The 27077-nt window shown below is 42.3% G+C and overlaps 2 protein-coding genes across 3 annotated transcripts; both read right to left on the bottom strand.

Moving 5' to 3' along the window:
• Positions 1-1036: 1036 nt before the first annotated feature.
• On the bottom strand, positions 1037-12716 carry tbc1d20 (TBC1 domain family, member 20). 2 transcript variants are annotated; one of them, XR_013965543.1, is made up of 9 exons: positions 12216-12716; positions 11379-11573; positions 9983-10063; positions 8104-8290; positions 7632-7733; positions 7028-7169; positions 5767-5945; positions 2937-3665; positions 1037-2906 (listed from the first exon to the last, which is right to left on the bottom strand). XR_013965543.1 is itself a non-coding variant. In XM_080786227.1 (8 exons), exons 1-8 carry the CDS (start codon positions 12265-12267, stop codon positions 3395-3397), a joined length of 1209 nt encoding a protein of 402 aa, XP_080642353.1. In that variant the 5' UTR covers positions 12268-12716; the 3' UTR covers positions 1037-3394. The 2 variants fall into 2 exon arrangements, 1 of the variants encoding a protein (XP_080642353.1); XM_080786227.1 differs by having other exon boundaries at positions 1037-3665.
• Positions 12717-13791: 1075 nt separating this feature from the next.
• On the bottom strand, positions 13792-27010 carry rbck1 (RanBP-type and C3HC4-type zinc finger containing 1). The gene is made up of 13 exons (XM_080786166.1): positions 26883-27010; positions 26558-26597; positions 26081-26225; positions 24005-24101; positions 22512-22710; positions 20019-20176; positions 18891-19064; positions 18093-18253; positions 17545-17656; positions 16904-17083; positions 16350-16448; positions 15443-15586; positions 13792-15179 (listed from the first exon to the last, which is right to left on the bottom strand). The coding sequence occupies exons 2-13, from the start codon at positions 26589-26591 to the stop codon at positions 15096-15098; spliced, it is 1587 nt and encodes a 528-aa protein (XP_080642292.1). The 5' UTR covers positions 26592-26597; positions 26883-27010; the 3' UTR covers positions 13792-15095.
• Positions 27011-27077: the final 67 nt, after the last annotated feature.

The following is a 27077-nucleotide window of genomic DNA, read 5'->3' as shown; positions in this document are numbered from 1 at the left end:
AGAGGGCCACTATAGTTCCACACTAACTCCAGAGGGCCACTATATTTCCACACTCACTCCAGAGGGCCACTATATTTCCACACTAACTCCAGAGAGCCACTATATTTCCACACTCACTCCAGAGGGCCACTATAGTTCCACACTCACTCCAGAGGGCCACTATAGTTCCACACTAACTCCAGAGAGCCACTATATTTCCACACTCACTCCAGAGGGCCACTATAGTTCCACACTCACTCCAGAGGGCCACTATAGTTCCACACTAACTCCAGAGGGCCACTATAGTTCCACACTAACTCCAGAGGGCCACTATATTTCCACACTCACTCCAGAGGGCCACATTAAGTGAAGGTGGGGGCTGCATGAGGACCCCGGGCCTCCAGTTGCCCATGTATGATAAGAGTTGCCCGGAAAATAATTTCCCATACATTTTTCCCCAGAGACGTTTCAAAAAGTTTTTATTTAAATATCTGTAATAACGTGTTCCTTCCACGTGCTACGTCCAACCAGGGAAACTACCCCCTGTCATGTGTAAAGGAGCAACTTGGACACAACTTGGAAGCATGAGTTCAAGTCCGTTGCTCTCCCCTTGTCCCCCATATATGGGGACTAGGTTGGTGGAGGGTGTGTAGAGCCCAGGATCACATTAGATGATTGACACAGGGGTGAAAAATGAGTTACAAAATCGTGGGATAAAAATATATATTTAAAAAAATATCTCTAAGCCTCGGACAAAACCAACTCGGATCATGACAAATCATGTTAACAAAATAAGTGTTGGTACCCTGCCCTTTTATTCTTCTAATTATTTCTTCGGCCCAGAAAATTGTGTTTGTCATGATTTGTCACCATCCGAGTTGGCTTTGTCTGAGGCTTACAGGTCTTTAAATAAATACTTTTTGAAACGGCTATGGGAAAAATACATTGGGAAATTCTCTTCTGCGTCGGCTCTATAGGCCATCGGTGCCCCTAGACATCGTTTCTTGTGGGACTCGATGTTGTGTTCCCGTGCTATCAGACTGCATAGTGTAAAAGCACGTGTTCAGTTTAATTTATTTGCATTCTCTTATACAACTTTACATTAGTACAACAGCTTCATGGAAACACAAAAAAATAACGGAAAAGGCAAAATAATGATTTAGTGCAATGAAAATAACAGACAACCACCGAGTGCAGGTATACTGTAATGTCAATATCAATATAACACTGCTATACGATTGTACTCTCAGGCACATCATAGCGTTCTACACTAAGTTGCAAGTCGCACCGATTCCCATGAATAACTAGATCTCACAGAACCTGGCTAAGCGCTTTTAGCACGAATACCACTATATCATGATATGTAAATGAGGTATTCAACTCTTCAAACAATGACGTAGCAAACAATTCATTTCAAGATCTTTCAGAATTTCAGTGAGCAACAGTTTTTTTGCACCCCGCAATGCATAACTGATAACATAACAGGTGATTATGATTGAGTGAAGTCCTCAGTGTGGATCAGATAAAAGCCCTGTTAAGTGAGCTCTATGCACATCAGCCATGTTGGAAAGAAATTGAGCCTCTTCTTTACTTCCTTCAACGGTGTTACCAATGATTATAATAAAGTACGGACCCCACTGTGAGACCCACCCAACATGCACAGTAGCACCACCCTGACTCTTGTTTGACCAGAATGGAACATGGCCTTAATTAGTAAGTAACACAAGGAAATAAGGAAGTCACAATGTATTACCAATATGGCTGATGTCTGCGCATATGAGCCTATTGCACACATCTGAGTAAGAACTGCTCCACAAAACAGTAATTCTTTCTATAAGAATAAGCCAGGTGAACATGTTTTCCAGACCTTGAGCAGAATGCCACTGAAACGTGTACAAGTCCAAACATCTGTAAAGTGAATTAGAAAAGCTTTAAAATCAACCAGTTTTCAGTTTTACTTAAACATCTAATCATTTCTAATTAATATTACCTTTAAGCTTGGAAATATCTCCCACACATGAGTGTGACTGCGAAACAGTAATTTCCTCTCAATGTTTATTATATTTCATGTTTATTTTTGCAAGTCTGCCACCCTCGCAACAGCCTGCAGAAAGTATTGCGAGCGTGGCAGATTTTTCAAAAGAATAAAAATAAACATTCGATTCAATTACAACTTGACCCTGATGGTTCTCTGTGAGCAGGGCCAACGTCAACGCTACGTCGAGCAACAGTTACCGTAGTTAACTGAGGCCAAGAGACTCGGGGCACATTTTCCAAGGCAGTGCTGCCGGAACAAACGCTTGGAAATAATAGTTTCCACGGTCAATTTATGATGAATGCATGCGTTGTTCTCCATTTCATAACCGGAATCCTCGCACTGCATTTTTCGGAGTCTACACAACATGTGACAGACCTGTAAAGGCCTATACATTATAAAAGCTTTAAAAGGTAAATGTGGCTTTACAAGCTGAGTGTGTGAGAATTATACAGTAGAGCTAATATTAAACCAAGGCCTATACAATTAACTATGACTGTGTGTGGACGTACAATGGGTAGGCAAGATGAGCAACAGTGTTAATGTTCAATGTGGACAATGTCCCAAATAATGTAATTTGGTTATCATGGGATAAACATATTAATAAACTAAATAACCCATCAACACAGCCTCTGAAAATTCCATGTGTCATGACTGTACTAACATTACCTGTACTAACATTACCTATATAAAATTATGAAATGATTCTGAACTGGCCTGACTTAAATTAAACTTCAGGCGGAGTGTCAGGCTACATCCGAACACGATACAGAGAGGACTCAGAGGACCCTGGCCTCCATTTGGTCTCAGTCTAAAGTATCAAAGAGAAAACAAACTGGTTTAGGATTAGGAACACGTGCGTGCGCACTTGGCCACTCACTCACTACTCATACTGTACATACACACACACACACACACACACACACACACACACACACACACTTTCACGTCATTGGCAGCAGTTTCAAGTTAAGTGCAACCACCAATAAGCTTTCGCCTTAACAGCCTACATCTGTGAGCTTTACCATTTATTAATTCACCATCAGCGAAATCTATTTACAAATATAAATTATCTTTGACCATTTTTTAATGAATAGCAGTTGCATTCCTCAGAAATGTACTTGACTATTTAAAGAGGGATGGATTCTTCCCTCTGGTGGGAGAGGCGAGACTCCCTAGGAAATCATAACAAGGGCACTAAGTAGGGACCTTGTAGGTATCCGAGGAAGGATCCGTAGGTACATCCAGATAGCGTTGGGGGGGGGGGGGGGGGGGTGTGCGCTCCAGAGCAGCTGTATTGACCCGCCGAGGAACAGACTCTTCTTCAGGGTCTGGGCTCCCCGCTAAGTAAGGAGTGTTAAGAGAAGAGGGAACCCCCGATCAGGGAAACAGCTGGTCCAGTTTGGGGGCCCATTCCATCGCTGTGTTGACCACGGCGATGGCCGCCGCCCCCAGCGCCACCGTTATGCCCATGACGGCCAGTCGGATGAAGCGCCTGGCCGCCGAGGGCTGGGCCACCGCCACGATGGGCCCCGCCTTCCCCGAGTGTTCCAGCGCCGCCTGTTTCTGCCGCCGGCGTCGGCGCAGCACCGAGTCGGGCCGCTGCTGCGTGGAGGCCAGGTCAAAGTCCTTAAAGGTGGAGGCCGCCGTGCTGACCGGTGGGAGGGGGAGGGGAAGAGAGAGAGAGAGTTAGGGCCGATTCATACTCCTATTTTATCACTGTTTCGGCGCTGTAGTGCCGAAATGATTTCGGCTCGTCATACATTTTCAGTAGCACATTTTCAAGAGCCGACTTTAGGACGGTACCCGCCCCCGCCCCCAATTTTAGCCGAATGAGTGTTTTTCGTGCAAAACTAAGGCTTGCAATGAATCATGAGAAACCCCAATTTTGACACGACACATGCTACTTAAAGCATAATTCAAATATATATATATTTATAATATATATACAGTAGGTTGCTAATAGTACCCCAACTTTCAGCAGCTGTCACAAAGTTTCCCACGGGAGTTGGCTTGGAACAAATCGAGAGGTGACAGTAGACACCTTTATGAACACATTTGTGAAGGAAGCTGGTGGTAAGCATTTTTTTAGACAGACAGACTAAACCAGAATGATGAGTTAACGTTGAATCACCGAAGGAGGGCGCGGTGGAGGGTAATGGTGTTGTGTCTGTGGTTATATGGTTGCTTCAGCTTCGGGTCAAAATATTTTAATACATTAAGACCGGAGACCAGATTCTACAAAATGTCTTCCAAATCCAAATGCTCAAACCTTTTCATGTCAAGGACCCACAGAATTATCGTATTTGGAAAATATGTTGTTCCAGGGACCCCCCCCCCCCCCCCAGAAGCAAATATTTTAGTTAAAATGTTCACTGTGAAAGAATATACAGTACATTAAAAGATATTTTCACGATTTGTCAAAAGTAGCAGATCGACTACAAGCTCGTCTCAGTGCGGTGCAACGAGCTTGTAGATCTGCTCATTTTCAACAGCTAAAGTTTGAAACAATGGTTAAAGTGGTTAAAAGCTATAAGGTGACGTGGCGTCAGGTCTAAATAGGTTAAGACATGTTTGCCTAGTTAGAATGAGCTCGAGGGGAGTGACGCACACTAATCAGGTGGTCTGCTTTTTGTGGAAGAGCAGATTAAAAGCGGGCCACTCGTCTAATACACTGGCTCAGATTGTTAGAAGCCGCTGACAACCGCCGGAGAACATGATGTTCCCTTCACTGTTGCCAGTTTGTAAGGCGTCCTTTTGTTGCTCTGCACCCACTCGACTACCAAGAAGACCTACAGTAGCTCTCGGGAACAAATAATAGAGCTACAACACTGGTGTTGCTGGGGTGCCATTTTACCGTGAAGATGCAGTAGAACACTGTCTGTAACCACAGAATGGCTATAATATAATCTAGAGCTATTCGTTTCAATGGAAGTTGCTCAGTGCGAGTGGCATTTTGAAGCCACGACGAAAGTCTTCCGGGTAGTCCTTCCCTCGAGCGTTGATATGATTGGTTGACTCCTATCATAGTACCCCTCGAGCGGCGATATGATTGGTCGGCTCCTATCATAGTACCCCTCGAGCGTCGACTGCATATTTTAAAACGGGATGACATGTTTACGTAGCCCAAGTTAATTAGTTAGAATTAGAAATTCACACAATAAAAGGGACAATTTTATTTGAGTAATTTCAGCCCGTTTCAATGTACTTAAAATCTGCGATTGATCATGTGAGGATATCCTGCAGTCTTGCACCAGTTCAACAACTCTTTCAATAAAAACATTCGTCTGGAGTTACATTACAGCCATGGAGTTATGTAATGTTTCTGTGGCCACAACAACAATGTGGTGGCTGTACAGGCAAAGCGTTGAATGACCCAAATGAATGAGACCCTGTTTTGCAATCATGATGCAACAAACCATATGATTTGGTCCGATTGCCGAGTAGAGGGGGGAGGTCGGAATTTATTTATTAACCCATTTAGACCTGAGAACGATTCTACAGAATGTCTTCTAAATTCTGACAGTTTTCTGAAAAACTATGTCAGTCGTTCTCAAGCGTACCCTCAAAAATGATCTGTAACCCCCCAGGTTGGCAAAGGAAAGAATGGGTTACAAAATCGTGGGATCAAAATTATTTAAAAAAAAGAAAAACCTTTTTCTCCGTCCGTCCGTCGTCGTCCCCCCCCCCCCCCCCCCCGTGCACCTAACAAACGCTAAGTCTCGTTGTATTTGGCCGAAAATGATTACTACCTCTCCTGTGTGGCGGCCTCCCTGGCCAGTTCAGAAGGAGGGAACTGGACGAAGAGGTCTCCTGCGCGGCTGATGAGTGTCTCATACGGAAGGTCCTGAGGGATCTGGGAGAGCAGGTGGTGGACCATGGCCATGTCGCATTCACACTCCAGCACCTCCTCCTCTCTGTACAGTACGATCTGGAGCACGCACACGCACACGCACACACACACACACACACACACACACACACACACACACACACACACGTTGTTTAAAAATGTATTGAATTAGTAAGAACGGTCAAATATAAATGCAACGTTCTCTGCTCCAAGGGCACCTCCTCCTCAATACAAAAACAATAAAATTACAGCTTTGATTAATTGAACAAGGTGGACCCTCTTGTAAACAAGTGTAATGCTTTATTGGGTCATCCACTCACAGTTAACAGTCTTTGTATTGAGTTGTGCTTGAAATGTACTGTAATTCTGCAAACTGTTAATAAATATTTCAATCAATCAATCAACGCCACTAGGTGGAGACATTGGTTGACAGGAGGAGAGGGCATCAAACACCACAGACACACAGACAGAGAGTTAAGACCATAATCTTACAGGGATATGGGAATATTCTGTACGTATAAATGTACGGCATGTACTCTGCACTCTTCGGACATTCTCCAGACGCTTACCACTGTACAAGGACTCTCCAGAAGTCTACAGCCATACAGACGGTTACCGACAATGGACGTTAACAGATTATTGCATAACAGGTTGGGGCATGTATTCCCTAATTTGCATCGTTTCCTGCCCAACGGTCTAGGCATTTTTTATTCAAGCGCCCGAGGAAAGCTGTATCAAAATCTAATCCTCCAGTCTTGACAGTGGACAATTACCCCATTCAGGACGGGACCCATTTTGGTGTTTTAAGCATTACGTCATACTTTAGCTATTGAAAAATAGCAGATCTACAAGCTCATGGCGCGGCACTCGGTGCCACGCTATGAGCTTGTAGATCTGCTATTTTTTGGGGGAAAGAATGTGGCGCAAATCTTTGAATATATACTGTATATTCATTCAGAGCAAAAGTTTTTAACTCAAATATTTGCTTCTGGGATGTCCCTGGCTGGAACTACATACTTTCAGATAGGGGGTCCGCAGCCAATTACAGATTATTCTGGGGGTCCTTGACATGAAAAAGGTTGAGCACCACGGACATAGAAACATAGGTTCATCAGAAAACTGTTGAGAGAAAGCAGTAGGATCATGGAAGAATAACTCACCACAGCAGCGAAGTAGATGGGCATCAGTGGGTGGCAGGCGAGGAAGAAGTCGTACAACCGCACCACGTGTCGGAAATCTGACAGAACGTGGCCGAACCACGTGATCAACCAGCTCAGGGCAAATATAGTGCCCACCTCTGCCCTGCAAAACAGGCCACAGGTCACATGGTCAGCCATTTAAAAGATCATATATATATATATATATATATATATATATATATATGTTCTCTGCCTTTTTGTTAAGATGAATCGCATAAACACTGGTGTCCGTAATTTGAGAGGAAGACTTCAGATTTTCTTTTGTTGCCATTCATTTTGTGGTATGACAAAGTTTATACTGTTGTAGGCCTTACAGTTCAGCAAGGGGATAATACTATTTTTTTTGGTGGGTAGATGTTGTTGAGCTGGTCATTTTTTAAAGTATCTCTCAAGTCCAAAAAAGTGTGGGCACTCCTGCTGTAGGGGTAATTAAAAGGTTTTTGATATCCACAATTAGGTTTCCACCTGAAAGTGACAATATCAAAGTCCAGTGCTACAAACTGTTCTGCTCTAAAAGGTCCAGAACATAAACACATGCCTGTTGAAAGAGCGGAGAGACACTTACTGCTGCATGAAGTCGTGCACCTCCGGGTTCACCCTCTCTATGATGGGCATCAGATAGTTGAGGATGTGTTTAGTGTTGTCCATGGTGGGGTCCATGAAGTCCCTGGCAGAGACAGAACAAAGTGTTTAGTGTTGTCCATGGTGGCGTCCATGAAGTCCCTGGCAGAGACAGAACACAGTCAACAAAGTCACGGGGCAGACTTTGTAGGAAAAACAATGTGGTCAGAAAACAAACGGCCATTTTAGCTTTTTTCTTTTTTACTTTCATGTACGGTATTTTACTTTTAACCATTTTCTTAAAGGAGAATTTCAGACAAAAATACTTTCTTACCTTTATTTGTAGTTGTTACGTCCCCACCAAAGAGGTCCAGGTGTTATTTTGTGCCAAAGCGCATCATTGGCTATTTACCCTACCCTAAGCCCTCAATGAATTGAGGGCTTAGGGTACTCTCCCAGCACCAGCAGAAAGATACCTGAGATGATGCGTGGACAGTTTCTCCACCAGGGCGGTGGCCAAGCGCTCTCCCAGCACCAGCAGAAAGGTGACTACGATGTCGTGGTATCCCTGGTAGTAGTAGAGCTGGGGATTCCGCGATAGAACTCTGAGGATGATGTCGGTCAGCTCCTCTTGAAGACCTTCCCTCTGCTCGTCTGGCATACCTGGCCACGTCAACCATTCATTCTTTAATCCAGCGGTTCCCAAACTATTTGGGCCGTGCACCCCGCTACCTCCCGAACTAGCTGACGCACCCCCCAACATGGAAATTAAATATATGAATGAACATATATATTTTTATTTTTGATGTGCAACATATGTGACATTATCATTCGAAATTGGCTGCATATGTCGCATAAGCTAATAAAGCTAAATAGACATATTTCCTATATCCACATATGTGCATATAACCACATGTATGCACCTGAATATGGAATATATTCTGCATATACTGTACTTGCCAAGTTGCCATATATTGGCATAATACTTATATGTTCCAGGGGTTGACAGACACATAAAATAAATAAAAGATATTCGGGCAGGTGGAGTATGCTTTCAGGTTGCCCGACCGGGCAAGTAATCGTTTGAGAGTGGACGCAATCACGCAACCGTCTATAAACGCAACACCAGAGTGGAATGTAAAATAAGAACACCTATAGTGAGAGTTTACCTATAATGTGCTGTTTTTGCTGTTGCTACATTTAAGTGTGAACCCTTAGTCATATTCATATAGGAGGTATTTGTCATACACATTTTTTATCACACAGCCCCCGAAAGTAAAATAAATTGAACGGTAATTCAAATTTTACCCATACTTTTATAATGGAGAATTTACTTTTCAGGCGAGTGGGCATGACCTTTGGGCAAGTAGAACATGACCTGTACTTGCTCGACGGGCAAGTGCCTCTGAGACCTTAGTGTCAACCCCTGTGTTCATATATTTAAAATAAAACCATAGCACCACCTTTTCATGTCACGCACCGCCTAGAGAGCGCTCGCACACCAGTTTAATCGGTTTGTTACGAACATAATATTGTGCCATAAAGGTGTCAGATAAATAACCAAATATATCCAACACAATGGGTCAAAGTTTATGTACATGCCTGGTAATTAATGCTAAATATCACACTACATATAATATATGATATCTACTGCTACTATATAATATGCTATAATTATATATATAATGCTATAATCTGTAATCTGGGGTGGCAGTGACTCAGGGGTAGAGTGGCCGGTAGAATCGCTGGATGATCAATTCTGGGCTCCCCCAGAGTTAGTGTCGAAGTGTCCTTGAGCAAGATGCTGAACCCCTAATTGCTCCCGCGATGTGCAGGTTGGTGTCTTGCATGGTTTCCTCTGACATCAGTGTAGGAATGCGTGTGTGAATGGGTGAATGAAGTGCGCAATCTATGTAAAGTGCTTTGGATAAAAGCGCTATATAAATTCACCATTCAACGTATATATGTACTGAAAATATCTTTTTGATTATTTGACCCTTTTCTATCCTAGTTTTCTATTTTTCTTTTCTCTCCTGCTCTTACTTTATTTCTATCCTCTCCCTTCTCAAAAAAAAGACAAAATGATGGAGCGTGCATGGAAAAGTATTTTTTTCCCCATGCATGGTGCACCTAGAATTAACACTCAAACATGGAGTCATCTAGTGCTTAGTGTTTTCTTTAGCCCCAAAACCAGTGACCTTAACTGCACACGCATCCCCACATCCCCCAGTGCCATTCAGAGACAGTACTGACATCAGTGACATAAATTAAGAACTGGAGCAGGACATCTCTGTTCAAACTGTTACGCCTGCAACCAAATTAAGCAGTTGAAGATAAATGGATGGATGGACTCACCAGGTGGGAACCTTCGTAGCGATCGTTGGACATCCAGCAGCACCTGGTTGTAATCCTTGTTGTTTTCTCGCTCGACTCTGTCTAGAAAGTAAATCACACCATCAGTACAACCATCATACACCTAAGCCTATACTTGGTCGCTCAGGTGTGGCAGTGGTAAAGTCCCCGCCCACCACCACGTTAGGTTGTGGGTTCGAATCCATCGTGGTGCATTCGGCTTTGTTCGTGCGAACACGAACTCAATTTGCCCATGCTCGGTCCCGCCCTTCGGTGGAGGAGGGTGATATTTGTCACTGCATGTATTCCTACGGGCTGGGCGGGCAGCACCTGACAGTGTGCAGGGAGTGTTAGGCGGGAGGAGTAGTACAAAGACTCTATGTCCTCCTAGTGGGGGCTCCTCACTTGCAGGTGAGTCAGTACTACAACACAGAAATGTGTGTGGGGGTGGAATTCATTGGGATAACAGAGGGTAAAAATAACAAAAATATTGGATACTCTTTTCACGACGGTGTCCAGTACCAAAAATAGACGATGTACAAGCTCGTAGATGATGGCCTATATGTTTAACATGTGACACCGTAAAATAAATAAATAACATTTCCTACTGTAACAACTTAAGCCAGTATTAAGTGAGGAAACGTCTTAAAAAATGAGACACAGCCTTACTATGTATTCATTCACTGCACTAATGCGAGTCCTGTTTGTCCTCGTGTGCTGTCGGTAGTCTTATATAAGTGTTAACTGTCCTTTGTTAGGTTGTCAGTTACTGTTACTACACTATATGTGCCAACTGCCAAGGCAGACTCTTTCCTGGTATACATACCTCCTACCAGACAAGAGTGTGTTTGTTTGTGTTTGTGCATTTTGATTGAGGTGTGTGGGAATATTTGTGTTGTCCATTATGGTGATCACACCAAGAAGTGTTGCTACAGAAGCAGTCAGTATTTCACATTATGCCTAGGCAGACTGTGAGTGCCTGGGGACTGGGAGTGGTGGATGAGCTTTTATGTCAAACAGAAGGTACTGTAATATGCATACATTACATATATACAGTGTATACACACAGGAACTGGAAAAGTTCTAAAAGCTACACCCACTACTACATTAACGGTCATAGTTAGAACACACACACACACACACACACACACACACACACAATTGCTGCGACAAGAAAGGTGGAGAGATATAACATTTTCTCTGCCAGAACTTTCAAAAAACTAGATTACTAGAAGTGTTGTTGACCTCAAGTTGGGTGATATGCGCCGGCAACACCACAAATTAGAATGCCAACACTATACAACTTTTTCAAGGTGCAGTAACCTATAGTATGTGTGTGTATTTGTGGTCCCAGGGGTTTATAACATTGCTGTACTGTGGGTGCAGGACGGTGCTGTACCTGGTTCCTGTTCCAAAATGTTTGGGGGCACATTGAGGAGCCTTGGCCAGACCTGACAGCGGATCTCATCGCTCAGCAGTCCTCCCTCACTGATCGCCATCCTCCTCAGCGCCGCAACGTCCACGGGACACACGTCCAGGGCCTTGGTGATGTCTGCAACTTTCCTCTTCCGCCTCGAGTCCCAGTCCGACACGCCTATAGGGAGACAGCACAACATGGGAGTTGGGACACCATAATTATTACACCCTTATATTATATACACCAATGTGATGTTAACTTACATCTAATCTAATTCTGGTAATAACAGCCAACGACGGGAACCCCTTTTGGTGTTTTAAGCAATATGTTATACTTTTGAAAAGATATATATTTTTGAAAGATCGTGAAAATGTGGCACAAATCTTGAATATATATTATTTCAGAGCGAACGTTTTTAACTCAAATCTTTGATTCTGGGTCCCTGGAACAACATATTTTCAGATGGGGGTCGGTGGCAATTTATAATTTTTGGGGTCCTTGACATGAAATAGTTATAATACTGACTAGAGTAGTGGTGCTCTAGTGGTGCTAGAAACATAGGTTTTTCAGAAAACTGTCAGGATTTAGAAGACATTTGTAGAATCTGGTGTCATGTCGAAATGGATTAATAAACATCTGGCGTTATGACAGTTATGCTGGATGGAAGTCAAGGTAGCCTAAGATAAAGATGGAAACTCTCGATGATAGACAAGTCAAGGCTCTGCTATTCAAGTCTTCAGACTCTGGAGATGCAAAAACACTTAATGCCACGAATCCATTATGGTGACACCCTTGCTTATAGCCAGCTGTCAAACTTACCCTGTTTTCCATTCAGCGGTGACTTGGCACCCACGCTTCTGGATTTCTTCATGTTTTTATAGTCCCACTCCTCCAGCAGTTCGCTATACCTAGCTGACCGTTAGCTGCAAGCAATTGCCATCCTTCTTTATTTTGGCTAATGTTTTGATTTAGCCTGTTTTTAGTGAAAGTAATAGGCGACTATAGGCGACCTAGAATACAACCAGTCTTCCTCACGTAGACACACCACACGGCCTGGTTGTAACGTCAGTACAGGGGAGGGATCCTTAGCTAACTATAGCCGTTAGCTAGCTACAATCTATAACGTTATTGCTCGCTTCCTTCCGAAACCGAATATGTAATTCAAGTGTCATGGCGAAACGTTGGCCCGATTTAAGCTAATGGTTCACAACATACAAGCTTTTGACAATCCGATGCGTAGATTGACTAAATTGGCTACATGTTTACATGTTGAAATGCCTGCTTGTCAGTGTCTTCATTAGCGCACAAGCCGTGTTGCCAGATGCCGTCGCCGTGAGAGAAATAAGCAACCGGGTGACAATGTAATGTATGGGATATTCTACTGGCGGCCCGCGGAGCGCCCCTAGTGGCCCTTGGAACCAAAAAACCCAATGAGTGTTTTATTATTTAATAATAAAAATCACACCTGACCTGTGTGAAGTGAGGGGTGCTCTTATTATCATCTCATGTAAATTAAAATGTACATATGTACTGAGCATAGACTGGTACTGAGGCAGCAGTACTCTGTCTTTGTACTATGGATTGTACTATGTTTTTGTATGGACGTGGTGTTGGGTGCCTGCACATATGCACACATGGCATCAACGCATGGTGTTGTGTGCAGGCGCCCTACACTCTGTCTTTCGTTTTCTTTTCTTTTTTCCCCCTGTTCCCCTCACTGTATATATACTTTTTTTCCCTTTTCGCTTCCTATATGATGAATTCCTGTTCTGTTCTTTAACTACATAGAAGTGTCTATTTGTTTGTCTCTAAATGTTTTGATGAATTGAACAATGTGGACCCTGTTGTAAACAAGTGTAAGGCTTAATTGGGTCGTCCACTCACAGTTAACAGTCTTTGTATTGAGTTTGTGCTTGAAATGTACTGTAATTCTGCAAACTGTTAATAAAGATTTCAATCAATCAATCAAAAGCATTTCCTTGTTTTTAACACGGATATCACACACACACACACACACACACACACACACACACACACACAAGTTTCATATGTCACATGCTACTTAAAGAATGATGAAATTTTGACCTTTTTTCAATTTAGAAACATATTGGTGAAGACATTTCTTGGTAACAATTTAGTTCCCAGATTCTCATAGGTTTCTTTTACTAAGGGTCGATACATCTGAGAAAACCACTAAGAAAACAATATCAATGTGTATCCACTTTATTTCCCCTTATTGAGTTTAATACAATACAAAGTATATGCTACGTAAGCAAAGATGTAGTTGGAGTCATTTCTCAAAGATGTATCCTTCACAGACATAACATCAACAGTAATAATATATTAGAATTTTGTTGCAAAAAAACAACAACTTTACATCGTAAACAAAAAAATATATAGATTTTGAGATTTGATGTTTAGTTTAATTTCAGATGTCCAGAGGTTTCATTTTAAGCGAGTTCAGTTGGGACTGAAATTAAAGTTACATTGCACTACATTGGACAGGAATGCCGAAAGTAATCAGTGGCAACAATTATGATTAAGTAATTCCATAAGCAATAACGAGCATTCCTAAAATGCTGCAATTACATCATTCAATCATCATAAACTGATCATAATTGGAGTCGTTCAGTTACAATATGAACACTTGGCTTTGTGAACTGAAGACCATTACTGTTTTTCCATATCCTGTCTTAAGGAAAGCATATCTGTAGCATAGACTGTAGGCTCACATATAATAACGACATGGTATTTGTGACTTCATGTAGCTTGTAGCCACTCTACTCTCGATAACATGTCACAAGGGTTGGATTGGGGGGTAAGTCCCTGCAGCATAGCGTCATGTCCAAGGGGTGTACTTGTACATCAAGCTGCCTCACGCTACAGAAACAGGAGATAGTATCCTGCCCCTGCTATGGGCCTCATGGCTCAGGCAAGGCTTACTTACTTTACTACTTCATTGTGTTACTGTAACTGCACTAGAGAAAATATATCATCAAATATGTCATGCAAGTCTGCGTGAACATGAGACACAGGTGTGAACTCATACTGTAGCACCCATCGCACGAGTGAAGAAATTAATATGAATCTCACTTTCCACCCGTTATATTTGTTCATTGTATGTACAGTACTTGTCATATTGTAATTCTATGAGCGATGTACAGTATACAGATGGCAAATGTGCTGAGTTAGGATAATTGCATTGAAAGGCACAAATATGTTGTATTGGATTGGCGAGTCGAACACAATGGGTATTGATGGTTTAACTACCGTGTTTTGTTTTGTTAACTACCCACGACAAAACAGTCCTGAAATATAGCAGCGAGAGATCAGATGTAAGGCCAAGGCCAGACCACACCAATGCAAATAGTCGCAACTCCTTGCAACAAAACAATTTTAAGGCCAGTCCACAGTCCACACCAATGCAACTCCTTTGTGGACTGGCCTTGAATACACTTTAATACACACTGTTTTGGGTTCAGATTTCAGAAAGGAAGCTTCCCACCCGGTCTGCAGGACATGTTTATGTACTCATGCAACCAGCGAGAAACAGAGAATCGGGCTATGAAGCAAATTAATTTAAATCACCAGTAAAAAAAAAGAAATACGATATAATCAAGATGTAAGACAGCAGTTGGGTTGAGACCAGTGTTTCTGTGGGAGTGTGTGCATGTGAACAGTACAGTGCACGTGTCTTCGTCAGTGGCAGTTTTTGCAGTTGGGGTGACAGAGCTGATTGTTGACGAGTCGACACTTACAGCCACCCGATGTGTCCCCAGCACCCTGAAAACGTGCATGCACGCGCGCACACACACACACACACACACACACACACACACACACACACACACACACACACACACATTACAACCATGTGTTACACTCTTGATAGAAAGCTAACACATTCCTCAATTTTTACATGTGTAGATTGTGTACATGTGACTGTCTGCAGAATTAGTGTAAAGTTTGCATCTGTAAATGTGTACATGTAAGAGTATGTGTGTATGTGTGTGTGTGTGTGTGTGTGTGTGCGCGCGCGCGTTTACATTTGGTCCCCAGCGAGCCTGTTTGGTAACCCAGCAGATCTCCGTTTGACACATGACACAGCGGATCCAATCACAGCCGTCCTTTTTCTGCACAATGACATCGCAGCGCGGACACTTCATGGCCTCCCCACTCTGCAGCAAACCCTACAGTCAAACAGAATTATTACTAACAAACTAGTGATACGTATCATTCTGAACAACAAACTACAGTGATCAATGTCATTATGAAACACACATCAAAGTCAAAAGCCAAAGTCAAAGTCGTACGATTAGTCACACACGTTACCGCAGTAAAAGTTGTCCTCGCAATCCAACCCATTGGTGCTGAGTGCCAAGCAGGAAGGCATTGGGTACCATTTTTACAGTCTTTGGTATGACCCGGCCGGAATCGAGTTTGAGGAAATCAGTGTTGTTTTTGGCAGCAAAGTTTTATTTTAGTCTCTTGAATAGTTTTCATTTAGTTTTAGTCACATTTTAGTCACCTGGAATGTTTTTGTGTTCTAGTTCTAGTTTTAGTCGACTAAATGTTATAAGATTTTAGTCGACTAAATCTATAGTTACTAAAATGTATTTTGGCTGGCCGTCGTAATGGCTGATTTTACACTTGCTGAAAGTAGCCGATCTACAAGCTCACAACACGTCGCAGTGTGAGCTTGTATCAGCTATTTTCAGCATGTAACCAAGTGTAAAATGACTTATACTGAATCTCTTTTCCACTAGTCCCTTCCTGACATTTTAGTCTATTCTTTATTTGTTGACGAAATTGTCAATACATTTAGACTTAGTTTTAGTCATCTTAGTTTTCATTTAGTTTTCCTCAGTGGAAAAAGGTAGTCGACGAACATTTTTCGTCTTAGTTTTAGTCGACGACTGGAGGAAATGGAAATGGAACTACGGTATGGCCTACCTCCAACATGTCCTTGGTCTGCTTGGCAGCCAGGTCATTCTCTGATCGGATTCGCAGGTCATCCTGGTACTCCTTACAGTTCATGTCCTTATGAATGGCCTGCCGAAACACATACAGTATGTTGACTATCACCTCAATGTGTTGCTCATATCTTATTCTCTTTTTGTGCCCCAGAGAGACCTCTCCAAATGTAGTTTTTATGCCACTTAATTCCACACATTTGTGTTTAACATTCAGTAGATTTTCTGTGGTCTGGGGATTTCTGGCTCAAACAAGTGCTCTGATTTTCATGTAAGAGCCAGCAAATCCCATTTATGATAATGGGATTTGCCAGCAGATGTCACCGTTTTCACAGTTTTTGCCTGTTTTCATTGCAGCTCAAAAGGCTACAGAGAAAATTCCAGACCACAGAATATCCACTGATTGTTCAAAGTTCAGGTTGTTTGGGTGTAATTGAGGTCATTTGACCTAAAATAAAAAATTAAAATAAAAACAAATTAAAGTTAAGGTCATCAAACCTTTTTTTAACGCCAAGGGGCGTCTAAGCGCGTTACCTTGCAGAGGATGCAGTTGGTTTGCTGGCAGAGCTCGCAGTAGAACTGGTTGACGTCGTCCTCGTAGATGCACCAGCCGTGGCAGTTGGGCGTCTGGCAGTGGAAGCTGTGGTCCGAGCGGCTCTCCGCGATGCTCAGCCGCAACTCCAGGAACCGCTGGTGCTCCTCTGCCGTCAGGATCTGCACACGCACACGCACACACACACACGCACACACACACACACACACACACACACACACACACACACACACACACACACACACACACACACACACACACACACACACACACACACACACACACACACACACACACACACACACACACACACACACACACACACACACAGCATCAAGACATTGAGACACTGAGACCAGATGCTACAAATGTCTTCTCAATCATGACAGCTTTCTGGAAAAAAACGTGTTTCTGTATCAGTGGTTCTCAAACTATTTCAACTATGTCAAGGACCCCCAAAAAAAATGTTAGTTCCATTTCCTAAAACTATTCAAAAGATTATGACTAAAACTAAAATCAAATTTTGCTGCCAAAAACAACACTGTACAGTAGCCGTCAGTGCTTGGGGCCTCCACGAAAGAACTATAAAAAGGCCCCACACTACAGTGTTAATTAAACTCACAGCCTTGATCTCTCGGTCCTGCAGCTTGCTGTCACAGCTGTAGTCGTTGTCCATGAAGGGACAGGACACCTCAGCATCCTGGCTGTTCACTATGGTCCCCTTAAGACACTCCCTGTTGGACACACACACGCACACGCACACACTTTAATTCTTTATTTGAATCCACAAATTAAAATGATCGTGCGGGGGAAAACCAATGGGCACCTAAGGATACACATGGCACCTTCTCCTCCACACAGACACAAAGGGCCTATAACAGCCGAAACAGAGCAATATTTGGACAAGTTGTTTGGCTTTGCTCTTTGTCATGCCAGCTATTGTTATAGGCCACTCATGGTCAGTTCATGTGCATGGCCCAAATATCAGTATGCAGAATCGGCTTATGATTCTAAGTAATGGTTGGTGCTTTATGCGCGCACGCACTATGAGCTTGTAGATCTGCTATTTTCCAATAGCAGTATAAAAAAGTATAACATAATGCTTAAAACACCAAAAGGGGTTCCCGCCCAGTATGGGTTAAGTCTATAGTATAGTATATAGCGTGTGACCTGCAGAAGCTGTGCAGACAGTCTCTCAGCGTAGCGCCCTCTCCTGGCTCCAGTTGACAGAAGCAGATGGGACAGTCAGTCTCCGTGGAGTTGGGGACGAGGCTGTGGCCGTCCGTCTCCAGCAGGGACATGAAGTTGCTCTCTCGCTCTTCCTCAAGAGCCTTCGTTTCCCAGGGAGAAAGAGAGGGGAGGGGGGGGGGGGGGGGAGAGAGAGAGACAGAGAGAGAGAGAGAGAGAGAGAGAGAGAGAGAGAGAGAGGAGAGAGAGACTTGTCAAAAAAAGGTAACGGCAACATCCTTCTCTTCTTCTTCCTCCTATCATGTTATCTGAAGGGCCAATTTATGCTTTGAGCGACAAGTGTCGAACGACTTGTCACACGACGACAGTGAAGTCAAAACGAAGAAATAAATAAACAACTAAGAAAAAACTGAACTTGGGAAACAAGCCTTCAATACATGCAAACTGATGTTGCTTAGGTCTATTAACCCATTTAGACCTGAGGACGAATGCCTTTTAAATCCTGACAGTTTTCAGTCGTTGACATTTTCATGTCAAGGACCCCAAGAATTATCTGTAATTGGCCGCCGACCCCCCATCTGAAGATTTGAGTTAAAAATGTTGGCTCTGAATGAATATATATTCAAACATTTGCACTACATTTTCACGATTTAAAGAAAATAGCAGACCTACAAGCTCGTAGCGCAGCACTTGGTGCCGCACTATGAGCTTGTATATTTATTTATTCATATTCTATATGAATAAAAAAATAAAAAAAGGTATTAAAGAAAGCCATGTCACCTGTTGGTACTGCAGCGTGGCCAGCTCCTCCCTCTGCATTCGCATGGTCTCGTCCTGGTCTGGCCGGTAGATGTCAGGCACCTGGTACGTCTCTGGTCGCTCCTCACCGCAGATCTCACAGCCAGGACGCGTTGGCTTGTTGAGGAAGGTACACACCTTACAGGACCAGGCCAGCTGCAGGCAGGCAGGCAGGCACATGCACACACATTACAATATTACTTAATGACATAGTTCCATGTTGATAATAAGTGGAATTCCCCTCTAACGACTACCACAACCAAACCTCTGTAACCTCAGAATCTCTAACCTTATCCCCATGACTAACCCAAAACATACTGTAGAACTCGAGAAAGCCCTGATTAAAGAGAGAACATGTCTTACACTAGATTGTCTGAGGTCATTGTCTTTTTCATTCATTTCAAGATTTTTGGGCATGTATTTCTGTGCATGTATTTCTCCTGTTTTGCATTTAACCCAAAACCCCTAACCTAACCGTAATCCCAACGGGAATCTTTTCCTAATAGTAACACTAACTCTAAAGGTCTGCAAGCTTGTAGATCAGATATTTTTTTGTTGGATGCTATTGCTCACCCCAGACTAGGGAGGATGTTGATATTCATTCATCAGCCAACACTCCCCACTGACAGGTAGTTCCCCCCTGCACCCCCCAGGAAGGATGATATAGAGCCATGAGTGTCTATTTCAAACAACGTGTTTTTTGACTGGGGGGGGTCATATTTTGACAGTCATAATTAGACCCCCTGTATTAGGATGATGATATTCATTCATCAGCCAACACTCCCCACTGACAGGTAGTACCCCCCCCCCCCAGAGAGGACGTATCAAAAGGGCATGTGAATTGTGAACTCAAACCCACAATTCAACATTTTGGTTTTAAGATGTTGATATTAATTTTGTATTCATCCTTGGAAAGCATGAGTGTCTATTTCAAACAAAGTGTTTTTTTTTTACTGGGGGGGGGGGGTCATATTTTGACAGGAATTGCCATAATTAGACCCCCCTGTATTAGGATGTATTAGGACTAGGGACGCTGGAGTGACAGCCATACATCCTCTCAGTCTCAACCATAATGTAACTGCTAACAGAACAGCTCATAATCCGACCGACCTGAGGTTTGGGAAGCAAAGGAGGTGGAGCAGCCTTGGGAGGCTTGGGAGGCTTGGGAGGCTGAGCCCGGGGGTTCTGTTGGGAACCAGGATGAACTATCTTTCCAATCGCTCCTACTTCCACACCTCTCGGCACGAGGTGCATCGACTCCATGATGCCTATAAAGACAGACAGCAACTTGATTCACCCAGATAAGTACCCAGGCAAAAACTACCCAATATGGTTCAGTGAACTCCAAATCAAAGTTTCTGCTATGGCTTCTACAAAGGTGACCAGATTTGACTGAGAGCCTGCCATCGCGCACATTCCAGCTTTTCACCAGAGGAGAAAAACTTCCCCCCCAACTTTCCCCCAAAATGAGTTAGGCAGACTCTTCACATACTAGAGCATGTCTGAAATAAGTGTCAGAGCTTAAACATGTAGCTGGTGTAATGTCAGAGACCACAGAAGTGAACCTTTCAAGCCTGTTTTCTGCAAGACATTACTCTATATAATCCATATCTCCAAAACTGGTGGGTCAAAATTAACAACCAATATGTCAATATATGTCAAAAATAAATTAAAAAATCTAATGGCAGCCCCTCAGTCAAATTTAGTCACAAATGTCTTCCAAATCCTGGCAGTTTTCTGAAAAACTCATGTTTCTATGTCAGTGGTGCTCAACCCCCAGAATTATCTGTATTTGGCCGCCGACCCCCATCTGAAAATATGTTGTTTCATGGACCTCCCCAGAAGCAAAGTTTTGAGTTGAAAACATTTGCTCTGAAAGAATATACATTCAAAGATTTGCGTAAATAAAATACCATAGAATTATTACATTTTGTCAAGCTATAGTATTCTTCCTTTAAGTATCTCCTACCTCTTCAATGTCATCTGCTTGCAAACTGTGAAATAAACTGTGATGGGAGTATTCTGTGCATGGCGAAGTTTGAAACACTGAATTTGTCAATACTTTCACCTATAAAACTCTATTCCATAACAGTAGAGCCTAGATTTGTCCATTGGATAATCAAATATCAAACATAAAAAATGCAGTTTGAAGAGAAACAAATTCACAAACAAATGCACTTATTCTCGAATTCTCTTATTCTATCTTAAAGTATTTTACCCATACACAAGGTGCATTGCACACTGAAACTTGAAAATAGTTCATCGTGTCTCTGGAATCAACTTAAACCAACCAAAATCTTTAACTTCCAAAATGGAAATTCACAAGAAAATGTAAAAGGGAAATTAAGATAAACCTCACTCCAAATATATATCTTGTCTTCTGTGTATCTTTATCAAGGGTGGCGGTTAGGGGTGTAACGATATAGTAACTGCATCGAAAAATCGATTTTAATTTCATGAATCGAAGTATATCGAAATGAAAACAGCAACATTGATTAGTAGGGATGTCCCGATCACGTTTTTTTGCTCCCGATCCGATTCCGATCATTAGATTTTGAGACATACCGATACCGATCTTTCCAGTCCGATCTTTATATTTTTATATAACACTTATGCCATATCACAATAGCCCATATCCTAATCTATGTCACTCTAGTCTAGTCTGTTGTGTTGCCTTTCAATTATTGAAAGGCAAGACTGTCACTGTGTTTTTTTTTCTTTCTATGAATCTATGAATATTATCATTTGTTTGGTATTGTTGTTAACCTTTTGTTTTTCTGTCTAAAGGTTTACAACCTACATGATTAATGAACCAACCAATCAACACAATGGAGCCAACAGTTCAAAAGAAACAAAGTTGGAAAAATAAAAAGTTGATTTGAGTTGTAAATCTTGAGTTGTCTCTAGTCCTTTGGAGTTGAACAGGACATGAACTTGACAGTTAATTAGAGTGAATACAGTTCTACAGCTTATACGTAGGACATACTGTAAGTCAAGTTAAAACTCTCATTCAGAGAGAGTACTACAGGCAGCTATGCCATCATGCATAACGGGGGTTGCATTTCCTTTGTTTTCATCATAGCTAGGTGTCTTTCATGCCTCTGAGTGTGACTCGTCTTTGTTTGATGATCTCTGACTGGAGGAAGGAAAACAACTAGCAAACACAACATCTTTTTTTATTATTATTTTTATCTCACTGCTTTCTTTGAGATTTACAATAAAAAAAATCAGATATTTTCTCCCCGATTTCGATATTTTGAAAATCATGTGATTGCCAATTTCCAACCGGAATCAATAGAGACAACCCTATTGGTTATGTATCGTATCGTTTTGCAATGCAAATAATCGTTTTTTGTGTGTGGTATTTAGCAATTTTTAGAAGATAAAAGAAAAAGGAGGGGATTAATTACTTAAAATAATGTCAATGTATTTTAAATAGTTACTGTATCGATTTCAAATCATTATATCGTATCGTATCGCCATAATGAACCGATACCGTCCATGTATCGTCAACCACGTATCGTGATACAGTACGTATCGTATCGCTGTTAAAATGTACCGTTACACGCCTAGTGGCGGTATAAGTGTGTGCGTGATACTGACTCTCCAAGCACTGCTGCTCTGCGTCCAGATGCTGCTGCTGCCGCGTGAGGTGAGCGGCCTGCGCCGACAGGATGAACAGGAAGGCCTGGTCTCCGTTCTGACGCACGCCGTGGCTGTACAGCGTGTCTCTGTCCCGCGCCAAGCGCTTCCCGATCACCCAGCGCTGCAGCGCCGGGTGGAACCCAAAGTCAGCGCTGATCTGTTAACCCATTTAGACCGGAGATCAGATTCTGCAAAATGTCTTCTAAATACCTGACAGTATTTTTTTGAAAAACCCCTATGTTCCTATATCAGTGGTTCTTAAACTATTTATTTGTAATTGGCCGCCGACCCTCATCTGAAAATATTATGTTATTCCAGGGACCCCCTCAGAAGCAAAGATTTGAGTTAAAACGTTCACTGTGAAAGAATATATATTCAAAGATTTGTGCCACATTTTCAAGATTTTTCAAAAATAGCAGACCTACAAGCACTCGGTGCCGCGCTATGAGCCTGTAGATCTGCTATTTTTCAATAGCTAAAGCATAACAGTGCTTAAAACACCAAAAAACACAGGGCAGTGGTTCTCAAACTTTTTCATGTCAAGGACCCCCAAATCGACATGTATTAGGCAGCGGACCCACCATTTCAAAAGATATGCCAGTGAGTGACCCCCATAAGAGAGGACTTTTTACGGCTATAGCAGTGATTCCGAAACATATTAATTTCATGGACCCCCAGTTTCACTCACATACATTAGGCTACGGACCCCCAATTTAATGGCATTTCTATCTCTGGCACCCCAATGTATATTTAAGACCAGTGTAAATTTAACTCTGAGAGTGTACAAATGGAATCAAATGGGGTCCATTTGGTTCCATTTGTACACTCTCAGAGTTAAATTAACATTGATTTTACAATATAAATTGGGGTACCAGAGATAGAAATGCCATTAAATTAAATTACGTATCGTAACACTAGGCGTGTAACGGTACATTTTAACATTAAAATACATTAAAATGTGTGAAAATGTGTGAAAATGGGGGACCCTGGCATATATCTTCAAATGGGGGTCCTCGGGCTGATAAGAGTCGATTTGGGAGTCCACTTTGGGAACCACTGTACTAAAGCAGCGGTTCCCAATTATTATTTTTTGACTGTGACCCAATAGAGACCGGCACAGAAACTATAGGGAAAATAGCAGATCTACAAGGAATTTCTTAGATGTGTTTGTTTGTTTTAAAATGTATAAACTATTAAAACAACTAAGAAAATAGTTTCTGACCCACTGCTTGGGAACCACTGTAGTAGAGCACAGGTATATATACCTGTGATAATGATGTGATACATATTATATGATGTTATTATGTGTATAATACAGTATGCTAGAATATTCTTCTTATGGAGAAATTGTCACCTCACAGATGACAGATGTGACCTACTACATGATTTTATTACGCTATTGTATTATGTTCTTGTCTTCTGTAAATGTCTGTGTAATCTCTGAGCCCTACCTTGTCTTTGAGTTGTGCTATCATCATCTCTGGAGACACCACGATGGTCACGGGGATGTAGGCCTCTGACTGAGCGTCCTCCACTCCCACCTTCAACCTGCAGGTGGCGCAGAATAGCACAGAGACTAGTACCTGGCCCAACACGACTTTCTTTACAATTTATTTTGAAAAACATTTTCAAATTGTTCAACTAGCCGATCTACATTGACACGTGAAACACATGTATAGTTTAAAGGACAAAATAGTTTAAGGACAGAGATTAAAATAGGGTGCATTTTGCATCCCAAAACGCAGTTTATAGTTAAGGGACGCAATAAAACAACGCCCTCTGCATCCACGGGATGCACTACTTTTTTTTATTCTAGTTTATTTTGCTAGCTTTAGTTATAATAATCATTTCTTCTTCTGTTTTCTACATGAATATAACCACATTATAACCATATAAAATGAAATGGGAGTTAAATGCTGCGATTTGTAAATGGCAAAATATGACTCCTATAACGTCGTTGAAGTGGGACTGGGACTCATCTAACAGACCATCCCTGCATCCCGGGACTCATTACATTGAAAACCTATTTACATCACTTTAAGGACAAGGGGTAAGGCACTGGTGAAAATAGGGCCCCATATTATCCTTCAGTAATAGTTATTGTTGTGTTACTTATGCAAGCAACATCAATACAGTATAGGTACTGTATTGTACTATATAGGATAGGACTAGACACAATGCTCAAAGGAATTATGTGAAGCACGATATTGAAGGAGGGTGTAGCAAGTCATTATTTTCTGTCAAGGTCACTCTGTGTGTCTGTCTTCTTCCCACAAAGAATGAACCTGTTCCTCTTACAGCTCAGACTACACCTACGGATGTTGGAAGAATGTCAATGCCCCTACGATCGGCTTTTGGCTGAGGAACTTAACAACCAGTTTGGTACATGAGAAACTAATTATGAAGAAACCTGCAGTATTCTATAAGGGAGAAGTTCTTGGACTTCATTAAGCGAGGTGATATTGAAGAGGCTTTGGATGTATAGTGGTTAATTGGGGTAGTCAGCTGTGGGGTGGGGGTAGGGAACTGTGATGTATTTTCGTTTTGTCATTATTTATTATTTTTTGTTCTGTATGTATTGTTGTCAAAACATTCCGTGATAAGATTTTGTTTGTATTTGTGCTGCCATGGGGATGTGGCGGGGGGGGGGGGGGATATTTATATGTCAATTGTTTTGAAAATACTTCTTTGTACTGTAAAGAAAATCAATAAACATATGTTTTAAAAAAAAAAAAGACTACACCTACGGCACACTTCCTCCTGATTATGTCCTCTCTCTCCACGCACATAATAATTACCACACGACCGTATTTGTATATGGGCCTTTCAACTACACAGACACAGCAACTTGGAATGTTGACAGGCCTCATTGCACACGTTTGTACACTCTCAGAGTTACAAAACCTCAACCTCAACAAAATGCTGACAGGCCTCGATCTGCCACCATGTGTCAATGTGTGAATGTTATGCCCTTTGTAATGTGCTTTGGATAATTGGATAATATATAAAAGCACCGTTTCTCATTGACATGACTTCTGCAATGGGGTCTGGGGGGTGTCCGCACATAATTCCGACGGAGCATTAGTCCGACATGCGGAGTACTCACCACATGTGCCACGGGTGTTAGAAATGTACTGGTACAGCGATTAGCATTGCTGCATCCCGCGTTGTTAAATAAAAGGCATTTTTATCCGTTTCTTTTGCCAACTACGCGCCCCTATCGGCCGGGAGGAGTGTGACACTGGGTGTGTTCGATATAGGCACACTGACCCGACCGCACTGCCAATACAAACTAATAGGCGGGTGGCCGGGTGCGTTCCCGGTGTGCAACTGTGAATTTCCCAAACGAACCCCGTTTGAGAAAAGTAGTCGGGGTGCTCGGATAAAAATGCTTTTTATTAAACAACGACACAAATCTTGTATGGGGGGTCCCTCCCTCCCTCCCTCCCTGGCACAAGAATATGTTCAGGTGGGGCCAGTCCGCAAAAGCCCATACACGAATGAATGTTTGAGAAGTGCTGACTTACTGTATGGAGTCTTGTGGATAGGCCTCTCTGTTGATGTTGACAGATACGGGAACACAGAGCTCAGACAGCCTCTGGGAGAGCCTGACGGCCTCCTGTTTCTCCCCAGTACTGATGGCCTCGCTCAGGGAGACAGCCAGCTCCTCAGCTGCATTGGAACGGAGTGGACACACCAGGACAGCCAGGGTTATTATTATAACGGAGTGGACACACCAGGACATCATGTCTTAATGACTGTTGGTAGGGCGTTCCACATTTTGGTGGCATATAGGAGCGAAATTAATTTAGTCCCTTGTTTGTGCCGAATCTGGGTTGCACATGGTTTGTTGAACTCCCTGTACACACACACACACACACACACACACACACACACACACACACACGTTGCCCAACATAAGTCGCACTTTGACCCTGCTGTCACGTGGCTGTCAATACTCCATAGGACATGTTAATTAAAGTGTATTGTCTGTATATTCTCACCCTCTTTGAGACAGTCAGTGGAAGGAGATGTCATGATTGCCTACAAGGACAAACAAACAATCAATATTGAAAATGTTATTCACAGTTTGTAGAATGGTATACTGGAACATGACTGTCATATAATACAAAAACTGCTACTGAGGATGTAACCAGAAAAAGCACTGTTAAGACTTTATATACATCCACAGGGCTCCTCCATTTTCAAGTGTTTTCTGAAAGCGACACTTGAGCTAAATGAGCTACTGTATTTATTTACTGTATTATTTCACACAGCCTTTCAGTTTCAAATCGTAGCCTACTTAGGCTATTCTAAAGTTATACTCACTTGAGCACCGCCACCGGGCTATAGGTTTGTCTGCAGTGGAATGTCCAGTTGAAAGATAATGTTCTTTATCGCATTATTGTACTGCACAGTATAGTTTCAGAGTCTTGTGTTTCTACACGCAGCACAACAGAACAGAAAGTGAAACTATAGGAACTATAGCCTGGCACTTGCTTTCAGGAAATGTTTTGTAATGCC

The sequence above is a fragment of the Protomyctophum bolini genome (genome assembly GCF_963924005.1).
Source record: "Protomyctophum bolini genome assembly, chromosome: 2".
Lineage (NCBI taxonomy): Eukaryota > Metazoa > Chordata > Actinopteri > Myctophiformes > Myctophidae > Protomyctophum > Protomyctophum bolini.
The sequence above is the reverse complement of the archived record's forward strand: the minus strand, read 5'-3'. Positions and strand labels throughout refer to the sequence as shown.

What these genes read in the sequence shown, in the direction of transcription:
- tbc1d20 (XM_080786227.1), bottom strand. Translation starts at nt 12,267, where the DNA reads ATGAAGAAATCCAGAAGCGTGGGTGCCAAGTCACCGCTGAATGGAAAA. An exon ending in CATTTTGGAACAGGAACCAG is followed by an intron (nt 10,064 to 11,378) that starts GTACAGCACCGT and finishes TTTACTTTCTAG; the next exon opens with ACAGAGTCGAGCGAGAAAAC. An exon ending in CCATCTACTTCGCTGCTGTG is followed by an intron (nt 5,946 to 7,027) that starts GTGAGTTATTCT and finishes TGCGTGCTCCAG; the next exon opens with ATCGTACTGTACAGAGAGGA.
- rbck1 (XM_080786166.1), bottom strand. Translation starts at nt 26,591, where the DNA reads ATGACATCTCCTTCCACTGACTGTCTCAAAGAGG. An exon ending in AGAGCAGCAGTGCTTGGAGA is followed by an intron (nt 20,177 to 22,511) that starts GTCAGTATCACG and finishes CTGTCTTTATAG; the next exon opens with GCATCATGGAGTCGATGCAC. An exon ending in CTTTGCTTCCCAAACCTCAG is followed by an intron (nt 19,065 to 20,018) that starts GTCGGTCGGATT and finishes GCCTGCCTGCAG; the next exon opens with CTGGCCTGGTCCTGTAAGGT.